Consider the following 10,880-nt stretch of genomic DNA (forward strand, 5'->3'; position numbering starts at 1 on the left):
AAGTGGTTTAAGATCAATGGGAGCCCTTTGCCACTCGTTCCAGCGATGTGGCAATTCGGTCTCTGTTGCCTGAATGGCGAGTCTGCCATTATTAACCCCCAAAGAACTGCTTTCATTGCCTCCCACAATGTGATTAGGGAGTCTTCTGTTGTGGAGCTTGCTCTTAAGTAGAGTTCTATCTTTTTCTTCATGTGTTCTTAAAACCTAACATCATTCATGCACCCAACCTAAAGGCTCCAGTGCATGTTAGACCTACACCTCCCCAGCCCCATAGTTAATTAAATCGGTGATTGGCCCAACAGTACCCCTGCATGAATTGTAGCTCCTGATGACTATCAGAGTCCAGCAGCTGGGAGGAAAAAGTAGTCTAGTCTTGAATGTGACCTATGAGAGTAGGAATAATATGTGAACTCACATGCCGACATGTTCTTTGCTCTCCAAGGATTACAAAGCCACAGGGACTGCGCCTATGGTGCAATGGTTTAGCCCCTCTTTTCAAATCAAGTTGTAGGTACATGACATCATTGAAATCCCCCCTACGATAAGCTCCTCATCCAGGCCCAAGGTGGTAACTGTCATCAGATTTTTCATCGTAGTCGCCTGCAGGGGCGGTGGAATATACACAGACACTACTGCCAATGGAATGCCAAACAGGAAGCCCGTAACCACCACATATCTATCTATGGCATATCAGATAGTGCCCATGACCATCAGGGGAAAAGTAACCCCTAGTGAACCCTGCATGATTAAAGACTAAGGGGCCGATTATGAATGCGGATAATCCGCATCCTCCGGGCCGGCGGAATCCACCGCCGACCCGGAGGATGCGGATTATCCGCTGCGGACTGGAAAAAGACCCCCCGCCAGATTAGGATGGCTGGGGGATCTATTTTCTGTCCGCCGCTTTTCCGCCGCGGTCGCCTTCCGACCTCGGCGGAAAAGCACTAACATGGCTGGCGGTGTCTATCAGACACCGCCAGCCATATTAGGATAGCTGCGGTCATATGCCTTTCCACGGCGGCATTTCCGCCGTGGAAAGGCATATGGTGTTGCCTTCGGGGGCCCGTTGCGGGCCCCCAGGGGTGAAGGGGGGGGTGCACATGGGGGGTACCTATGGTACCCCCCTGCCTTTGCGTGCACGAAGCGGCAGGCACCCCGCGGTGCCTGCAGCTTCGTGCATGCAAAGGTAAACATGCATTTTTTAACATTGCGGCGTGTGCTGCTTCAAGCAGGTCATTGCGCCCTTTTGACTGTGGGTCGCAATCTGTCTTGCATGAGACGTAGTATTGTGACCAAATCAACCCTAAAGTACCCAACTCTCCCCCCAACAACCCTCTACTCAACACCTCTAAGTGGAAGCATTTTTCACCTCTACAAAAGCAACCCTAATAGAAACAACATACAATACAATGTAATACTATATCAAAATAAAGTAACCACAATAATCTTGTGTAGTGGGGAGTGGTTTGCCTTGTGCCAGCCCCTCTCCCCAGAGGCAATGTGTCTCTTCTCCCTCCGTGAATGAGAAAACACTTGTAGCTGTACATAAGTGAGTTAAAATTTGTAAAGCGCAACTTAGCCCATAGGCATCAAGGCGCATCAAGATGGTACCGCTGTTTGAGATGTAAAGACATGTGCCGACTACATGTAAGCTTCTGTAAAGAGCCAGGTTTTTAAGGCTTTGCGGAAGAGCACGAGGGATGCCTGGCCCTTGAGCTCAGCTGGAAGCATGTTCCACAATCTGGGGGCAAGGGAGAAGAAGGCCTTCCCTCCCCATCTGGCCTTGGCAGTTCGAGGAACAGATAGAAGGTTCTTGTTAGCAGAACGAAGAGCCATGGCCGGAGCGTAAAAGGACACAAGAGACCTAATGTCTTCGGCTCCAGACCCTTGCAAAGCACTGTAGGTAAGGCATAGGACCTTAACGTTTATCCTGGCCTGCACAGGGAGCCAATGCAGATTTTTTCTAATTGAAGAGCCAGATGACCGTCTAGGGGCATCCACTACAAACCTGGCTGCTGCATTCTGCACTATTTGTAGGCGTTGAACTAATCTTTTATTTATGCCTAGATATAGTGTGTTGCAGTAATCAAGCCTCGGGGAGATGAGAGCCCCCGTGATCTGTTTCCGAGCTTCAGGGGAGAGGTAGTGCGTGATCTTTCTCAAAATTCTTAAAACACCGCAACAGGTAGAAACCGTCCTGCTGACTTGTTTGTCAAAGGAGAGAGTGGTGTCAAGAATTACGCCCAGATTGCGGGCGGTTTGAGACGGCGAGGGACAGGTTCCAAGGGCCGGGGGCCACCAGTCCATTGACCAGACCTCCGATTTACCTCCGAAGATGAGTACTTCGTTTTTTTTGCCATTTAATTACAGGAAGTTCTTAATCATCCAGCGTGCAACTGGAAGGGGACTAAACCCCTCCTCTATACCGCTGAATAATATCTCATCATTCACTAGTAGGGTCCTCTCCCTGGTACTCACCAGAGCTCTATGAGGAGGATGCCCTATGTTTATCCTCCTGTTATAACCAGATTTGGCCTCCTATCAGTCTGCTGCATTTCAACCTAGAGTGGGATGGTTGACCCCCTTCAGTCTCCCGAGATGTCATTGGCTCCTTTGTTGATATGGGCAGTCGTTTCATCTCCGACGCTCAAATCCAGGTCTCTTCCGGGCTTTAAAATAAAAATGGCTCCCTACTGATACATAACTTTTAGTTTGGCAGGGTACATCGGCACATTCAATGTACATAGCCCTGACTTTCCACTTAACCTCTAAGAAACATTTACGAAGGAGCTGCACTTAACTGTGTAATCGGGGAAGAGCATAAACTTGGAGTTGGTGCAAAGGACATCTGGATGTTGGCGTGCCTGCCGTGGGATACAGTCTCTGCCTAAAAAGTTCAGTACCCTAATGATAATGGCTCTAGGCTGCGTCACCGACAGAGGGCATGGGGCCAGCGCTCTGTGTGCCCTTTCCAGAACGAAGTAGGGGGATAGCTCACAATCCGGGACCCTGGTTCTGAACTATTCTGTGAGGAATTTCTCTGGGTGCTGGTCCCCGACGCCAGCTGGCAGGTCTACCAGCTGGGAGGGTCCTCCCTACACACAATGCAAGGGACATCTGCCCGCGCTTGTTTCTGTGAGGCCATGTCTTACTGGCCCAGACGCCACGGGGATCAGGCGTGGAGTAAGGCTGGGCTTGTGTGACCGTCACTGCCCCCCCATTGGCTGTCACAATCCGATGTGGCTGCCTAAACATGAAAAGCGGTCCCTACCACACCCCTCCTATGTGGCTGTTTCCTTTGTGCCCCAAGAGTCAATACGGAGGTAAAGATGGATCACCGCTGTGGGATTGCAGCTCCAGGATCGGTACGTTGGCAGCAGTCCAGTCTTCCGACATGTCGTTGTTTGCCTAATGCTTTTCTCTTATCCCTGGCTACCTGCATGGGCTTGCGTAGGACAAAGGGTACAAGAGTAGGGGCCACAACATGGATGTTTGCATCCGAGAAAAGGTTGCTCCATAGTTGACTCTCCCAGTCAACAGTTGCAGCCCTGGCCCAGTCAACAGTTGCAGCCCTGGCCACGTGTGGCGCCCAGTTTGGCTCCTCCACTCTAAGGTACCTGTTCAGCTGTTTCCAGCCACCTCTTGGAAGTGAAAGCGGCTTCGTGCCACACCCCGGCCACTTGGCTGTCTTCTCTCCCTTGCACGACCCAGGAGTCGATGCACAGGGAGGTTCACCATTGTGATTTCACAGCTTCAGGTGATGTTTGTCACTAGCAGACACGTCTCCAGGCAGGTCGTACGAACACCCAGACTGTCGATCGCCAAAATTGTCTCTCATCCCGGGCTCCCTGGATGGGCTCCGGTGGGCCAAAGGTGATTAGTATATGGGCCACCGCACCGGTACTTACGGCTGAAAAAAGGTTAGCAGGATTCTCGGAACTGGCACGGGGCTCCATCTTACACTACTTGGCAACACCTCCCAGTAATTTCTTTCTTGATGCTCTTTACAATGTAGTCGGTCGGAGTAATTTGTCAATAGTAGGCGAGAACTTTGGGAGCCAGGATGGTATTCATCAGATAACGTAGATACTGTATTGTTTAGAAAGAGACATACACAATTTCTTGGGTCAAGAGCAGAGTGACCACTTCTGGTAGCAGCACACTTGTAGACTGTCAGCTTACCATTATTCACTGTTTCTGCATCTTTGATCCATTACTCGCAAAAGTAATAGTCCTGCTTTTAAAGGGGATGAACACAACGGGCTAAGGCCGTGAAATGCCCAATAGGAATCGAACATAGTATGCGATTTCTTGTACAAATGTTTCTCTTAGTTTTTTTAGTTTCTTGAGGTGTGCAGCCTTTTGTGACTTCTGTCTCTGTGAGACTCATGAGAGTCTAGATGTGTTGACAAAGGTCTTGGTAATGCTGATATTTTAATTATATTTTCAGGATCCCTCTATTCTGCTTGAAGAAGTAACACCACCGGAACACAGGGATGCCTTCGACATGCCCACCATTGCAGCTGAGAAACATGTGAGTCTTCTTTAAAGTTCTATACCATCAAGTTCATGTGCCCTCTCTCTCAAACTCTGTCGCTTCCATTCCATCTACCCAAAACAAAGTAAATACACAAGATACCAGAGGAATAACTGCCCCTTGAAACTGTACTCCATTCTCAGAAACAAAAGGAATTAATTACAATATTACCAAGGAGTGAATGGTGTAGTAACTCACTCAGTCTCTCATCCAGTGGTACCCTTAGAGATCTAGAACCGATTTCGTAACTTCAACGCTGGTTTTAGTGCACAGTGTAAATGGATAGAGGTGGAAGCTATCTCTTGCTGGAAACAGGAATTAATTCAAACAATCACCCTTCTTGACTACAAGACTAACCTCTTCTGTGAGAGAAGAGAAGAAAGCACACAGGGGTTGATCGTATTTGTGGACGAGCAAGGAACTATGGGATCGAAAATCCCCTTTCACCATAGGAGCAAATTTAGCTTTTTCTATCCTCACCTCTAAACCAGGCAAAGGATTCAGCTGCATTGGCAATGAGCAACAGAGAAATCAATCTCCTATTCCCTGGGATCAACTAGTTACTGGCAATGCCCACAGTTTACTATTTTTTAGAAAAATAAGTCATCTGTTATGCATGTTTTCACATCTAAATAGCCTTCTCCTTTCCATTCTCTCTATCTACCAGATCGAGGACATGATCAAAAGTATGAAAAACACTCTCAAGTTGTGCGACTACATACTTTCTAAGTAGGGTGAGGTAAGATTTTGATGCTTTTGTTTTCTGTTAATGTCAGTGAGAGTGTGAGTACTATCAGATTGAAAGGATCACACAACAAACCATCACTAATCGATGGGGTCACTGGAATATAATGTAAATGCAAGGTGGATTTGTACAGTGCTGCTTGTCACCCATGAGGGTAGCCAGTCGCTTCTTCCATACAATTTTGGGTTTGCTGTACTTACCAAATATTCGTCCCTATGCTACATAGATTACAGATTTCCACAAATAAATGTATTGATAGTTTAGAATAATCAAAAAGAACACATGGTGCTGCGCCACGGCAAACATTAACTACTCACCAGATTACCTCAGCCACGTGCTATACTGGGATATGAGAGGCAAAAGCTTTTTGGGAGAACAGCATTAATGTGTGATAAAATAGCAGAATAGTATTCTCACAGAATGTAATAAATTATGCTGCATAATTTTCACTGTGCCCCATAATATAGCCTTCCAAATGTGCCTCCTGAATATTGATATTGTCGGACACTAATACCTAATTCCACATATGTGTACCAGAAATATATATATATATGTCTTCATTTATGTGGAGTTAAGAATGGTAAATATATCTGCCCCTATTTGCATTTACCATTCAATATTTTGTCACTCGATATTTTGTCCATGGCATTAGTGTGCCACAATATTCTTGTACAAGACGTTCAAGAGTACAATTGGCCCTTCATAGTCTCATAATTCCAGAAGCACTTCTGACAGAAGGCCTTTCATTAATGTTTTAAATTACATTACAATTGGGTGTGTTGAAAAGGAACGAAATACATAGGTTTTCAAGTCTAGAGAAATCTGTAGAGAAATATGTAACCAACAATGGACATGGAGAGACTGAGGGATCACATCCCATTGGTGCTGGAGAAGGAGCGATTCTGGGGTAGGGTTGTCCAAAGCAGTTGTCATCACAGAAATACGTCTACGTTGGGAAAGATTGGGTGCAAAACCTTTTAGAAGAGAAAGACAGTGGACCTTTACTTTTGTGAATGAGGCCCTTTTTGTTTTTATGAATTCATAGATGTATCATCTGAAAATACAGCCACCAAGAGCTTGGCTGCAATCCCAGTATGGATGCTTTGTGATTTCAAAAGAAGAGCATATTAATTCTGAAAATCTAGCTCGGATGCAAGAGGAGGCCATGAGTAAACATGGGTATCTGCCCCCTTGTGTCTAAGACTGGCATTTATCAGGTCGGGATCACATTGTTAAAAATAATCCATCTGATTACAAAACACCTACTGCCTGTTTAGGAACTTCACAGAGTCTTCAATTCTGTAGAGTATCTCCTGTGTAGTAGAGGGTGTGACCATGAACAGAGCAAGAGGCAGTTGCGGGAGTACAATATTTGAAGGCAGCACATTTTTATAAACTAACTTATCTCTTGTCATATTTGAAGAGGCACAATCTTTTCAGTGCTGAATCCCCTTCACCTTGGTTAAATGTATTCAAATTCTTTGCAAGCCAAAGTTGGAAACAAGGCAAAATATATCTTAAGAGCGCATGGTGCCTCAATTGCTTGCTGCACTGTAAGGATGGACAATTGCCTACTTGACCTATCTGACCATGTACCTTTCAAATTCCAGGTACCAGCCTAAGTGCCATCTCTTTGGCCTTTGATTCGGACCACTGTCGCTGATATCACCGATAGCATGTATTGAGGATCCCTCACAATCTCCCTTTCTGATAAGCACTCAGAGCTGAAACACCGTATCCCACCAGAGGACATGCAGAGAACCATTAGAAATCATTGAACAGTAAAGCTTCACCAGCCATAGAGAAACACGAAGATTCGACTTTTGGGATTTGGTGAATGTTGATGACCCTATCTCAGGAGTACGGTTGAGGATAACCTTGAATGACAACGAAGTTTTGCTTCCTCCGGTCTGGGGCTCCTACATCAAATAATTAACTGATATCAGTCTTGACACGTTGGTTCATCACAACCTGAGCAATATTAAGCAGTTGTAAATAGTTATTGTACAGCCATGATGAATTGTAAATTGCCTACTATTTGTAATGTGGATCGGACTCTTTAAAATATTTGTATCGCGAATGCTGTTTCCCAGACCCACTGAATATAAACATTGTACAATTTTTGTATGTAATCTATTTTTAGGGCCCTTTGCAGTAATTTTTTTTTTTTTAAAGATAATAAATCACTCTTGCCTTTATTGAGAACTCTCATATATTCCTGGCTGCACAGTAATCCTTCAAGATCAAGTTTCAAAACTAAGTAGGTGTGGGGCCCATTGCATCACCATTCGTCACTCATGAAAAATGACTCTCAGCAAGGTTTTTCTATGCAGAATTTAAGATTTGGATTAAACATGTTTCTTCAATCACATTCAAAAGTTTGAAACACAGGGACTCACTGATCTTTGTCTATTAATTCACTTGGGTCAGTCCAAGTCGCGGAGTTTGCAGAGTTTTCCCCACTCTGCTCTCCGCACAGAGAGCAGAGTTTCAAAAAAAACTCTGTGTAGTAGCATGGAACTGAGATTCTCCACTCGGATGGGTTGCCATTTGTCAAGAGCAAGCTCGGAAAATCCACCGCTAGACTATCTTCCGGGGAGATTTCTCAACACGGGCGGTCACAGCAGGTGATTACCTCTCACATTGAGAAGCCTGCCACTTGCGTTGAGAAAGCTGCCACTCGATTAGAACATCAGCTCAAGGGGCAGAAGGAAGCTGTACCCTCTTGTGCTGCAGGTGGTGCCATGTGTGCTGTAATAATTCCAGTACGAAAGATCTGTAGTGTGACTTAACTCACTCCGCCGCATGCGGAGCTTGGCGGAGCACAGTGGAGTTTTTTTATGACTTAGTGAACTCCGCCCAGGCCTACCAATTTGTCCCTTGGTTATGTAAACGCTTATGCCAGCAATTAAAAAGCCATGAAGAACCTAGGAAACCACATTTACACAAATTACCATAAACACAATCAATGTTGATCACATTTATTAATGGTCTTGAAATATTTTCAACCCTCATCACAATTAGGGGTGTTTCAAGGGACAAAAATAATCTCACTCTTTGAATTGTTATGCAGTATCCTGGAGCAGGGTAATGGGCACATACATTTTTCTTGGGACAATTCTTTAAAAAAGTTACCTCAAATGACTTTTTCTACTCTTGACTCATTCTAAGAAGAAGGCAGAGATGTAACTGAGGGTCATATGGCTTCTCTGGCATTTGTCAGAGACAATGTAATTAGTAAACCACCCCAGTTACTGTCTGTCTCAAAATGTCCTTTGGGAGAGAGAATTTGCTTGTTGTTTTGTAAAAGTGGGAGGGATGGAATCAAATGAGCAGGGTGAGGGTTTGGTGCTTTTTATGGCAGGCTTAATTCAGCACTCTCCCTTACTAAAGTCCCATACCAACTGCCTTTTGGGGTACAAGTCTTTAAGGCCTAAGGAGGATAGCTTGATTCCAGTGGCTGAAAGTCCGAAACCGGTCCTAGGATGCTTGTTTCCAGTCCAAGGAGGACCTGGCTTGGCAGTTCGAGCTGGACTGTTCCCATGGGGCACAGGGTCAAGACTGATTTGCATATGGCTGGGTTCAAACTGGAATGGCATGGTGAAAAAAAAACCGATGTATTTAGGCCCAGATCTCTGTACTGGGGTGAATGTGTGACATTGTTCTGCATTCTGTCCATAAACTGTTGATTTTGCATTTGTCACCTCCGTGTGGGACAGGTATGCTCAGACGTGAGTCCCATGCTCTTCATGCCACTGGAATCAAAATATCCTGGCTGATGAGGGCTGAAAGCCCGAAACCGGTCCTAGGATGCTTCTTTCTAGTCCAGGGATGACCTGGCTTGGCAATTTGGGCTGGACTGTTACCATGGGGCACAGGGTCAAGACTGATTTGCATATGGCCATGTCTGAACTGGAATGGCATGGTGAGCAAAACGAGAGGACGGCCCGGGACCAGGGTTCGATTCCCGGCGCGGCAGGTTTCTGGACCAGGGTCAGCGGACTCGATAATTCTCTCGGCTCGGTGCCCACTCTGATCAGCGTTCACACTCGGCAACTCTGGGCATTAGCTTGCCTCATCTTCACTAACGGCCCCACCAGACCGCCGGGGATGCCTGGTCTCACCCTGGAGATACCCATTAAGGGACCATCTCTCAGGGAAGCCAGGAAGGGTTTCGCAGCGGTCGAAGCGCCTTGGGACCCTACGGGTAAGTAGTGCGCTATATAAATGCCTATACATACATACATACATACATACATGGATTTAGGCCCATATCTCTGTACTGGGATGAATGTATGACATTGTTCTGCATTCTCTCCTTCAACTGTTGTTTTTGCATTTGTCACCCTTATCCATCAGGGCTTGTTAAGTGTAACAGATACAAAAGAAACCTCAATGTTACTAAATCGTGGCTGATAAAGTAAATATTCCCCAGAAAGTGAATCCTGTGGTTACAGCCTACTTGGCAGGGAATAGAGTTCCTACTGACAGAAGAAGGAGTCACATTCATTCCAGGGACATGTTCACTCGTTAAATCTATTATTAATGGGTAGCTGTAGCTGTAGCCGATGATAACACATGATGAAAAAAGATTACTTGCTATTATACTTGCCCAAAATCATCATTACCAATGCAAATAGCTTCTCTTAACATATTCAGAGCAAATAGATATCACAAGTGAAATCAAGGAGGGTTACCACATGACATGGAGCCAGGGTGGGCGAGTCTATCAATGTTACCTGTCAGCAATGCCCAGCATTAGTAGAATACACCTCTCACTTACCAAGAGACCAACAGTAATTAGTGGTCGGCAAAAACATTCTACAAGAGATTATACAAGCTTACTGACAGCTGAGACAATATGTATTACATGAACTGAGATTGCAGAAGGCCCACTTTACTTGTTACTCCTACACCGATTAATCCACTGACTATAACTTACAGGGCTAAATGAGATGTCTCTTAGGTAGCCTTTAAGACATGTTGTATCATTTTTAGGCGGCACAAGACAGAAAATTGTTACTGATCTTAATTTATAACAATGAGAGCCTTTTACCAATGGTGTCTTGTGGCTAAGCTTACAGATGAACCAAAAAATGAGCAACTAGTATACCCTTTTAACACTAGACCCTCGGGGTAGAGAAGTTGAGTAGACCAAAGCTTGTCAGGGAAATGGTCAATCGAACAATCAATCAGGATTTATAAAGCATGGCTAATCACCTGATAGAGTATTCATGAGCCTGCAGGCCCCACAGGCTTATTCGAACAGCCAGTCTTGAAAGCCATTTCAAATTCTGAAAGTGAGGTGATTGTCTGGAGGTATATGGAGAGGCTATTCCAGGTCTCTGCTGCGATGTGTGAGAAGTAGTGTCCTCTACTTCGGTAGATGCAGGGAGTACGGGCAAGTGAAAGGGGGCAGAACGTGGTCTTTTTAAATGGGTTTTTTTTTTTTTTTTTACTTTTTGTATTTGCATTTTGAATCAATTTACTCATAATTGGCACATGTGGCTTTTTCCTTTGTGCCCCAAGAGTCAATACGGAGGTAAAGATGGATCGTCGCTGTGGGATTGCAGCTCCAGGATCGGTACCTTGGCAGCA

At 45.2% G+C, this 10,880-nt stretch overlaps 1 protein-coding gene across 1 annotated transcript in view; it reads left to right on the forward strand.

Moving 5' to 3' along the window:
- LOC144782926 (maestro heat-like repeat-containing protein family member 1) overlaps window positions 1-7,425 on the forward strand; it is a 73,953-nt gene extending 66,528 nt beyond the window's left edge. Inside the window, exons 7-9 of the mRNA XM_078662162.1 lie at window positions 4,451-4,534; window positions 5,205-5,276; window positions 6,893-7,425. Coding sequence (XP_078518288.1) covers window positions 4,451-4,534; window positions 5,205-5,270 — 150 coding nt within the window. The 3' untranslated portion in view covers window positions 5,271-5,276; window positions 6,893-7,425. The remainder of the gene's footprint in view (window positions 1-4,450; window positions 4,535-5,204; window positions 5,277-6,892) is intronic.
- The last annotated feature ends 3,455 nt before the right edge of the window (window positions 7,426-10,880 follow it).

Source organism: Lissotriton helveticus, chromosome 9 (assembly GCF_964261635.1).
Source record: "Lissotriton helveticus chromosome 9, aLisHel1.1, whole genome shotgun sequence".
Classification (NCBI taxonomy): Eukaryota; Metazoa; Chordata; class Amphibia; order Caudata; family Salamandridae; genus Lissotriton; species Lissotriton helveticus.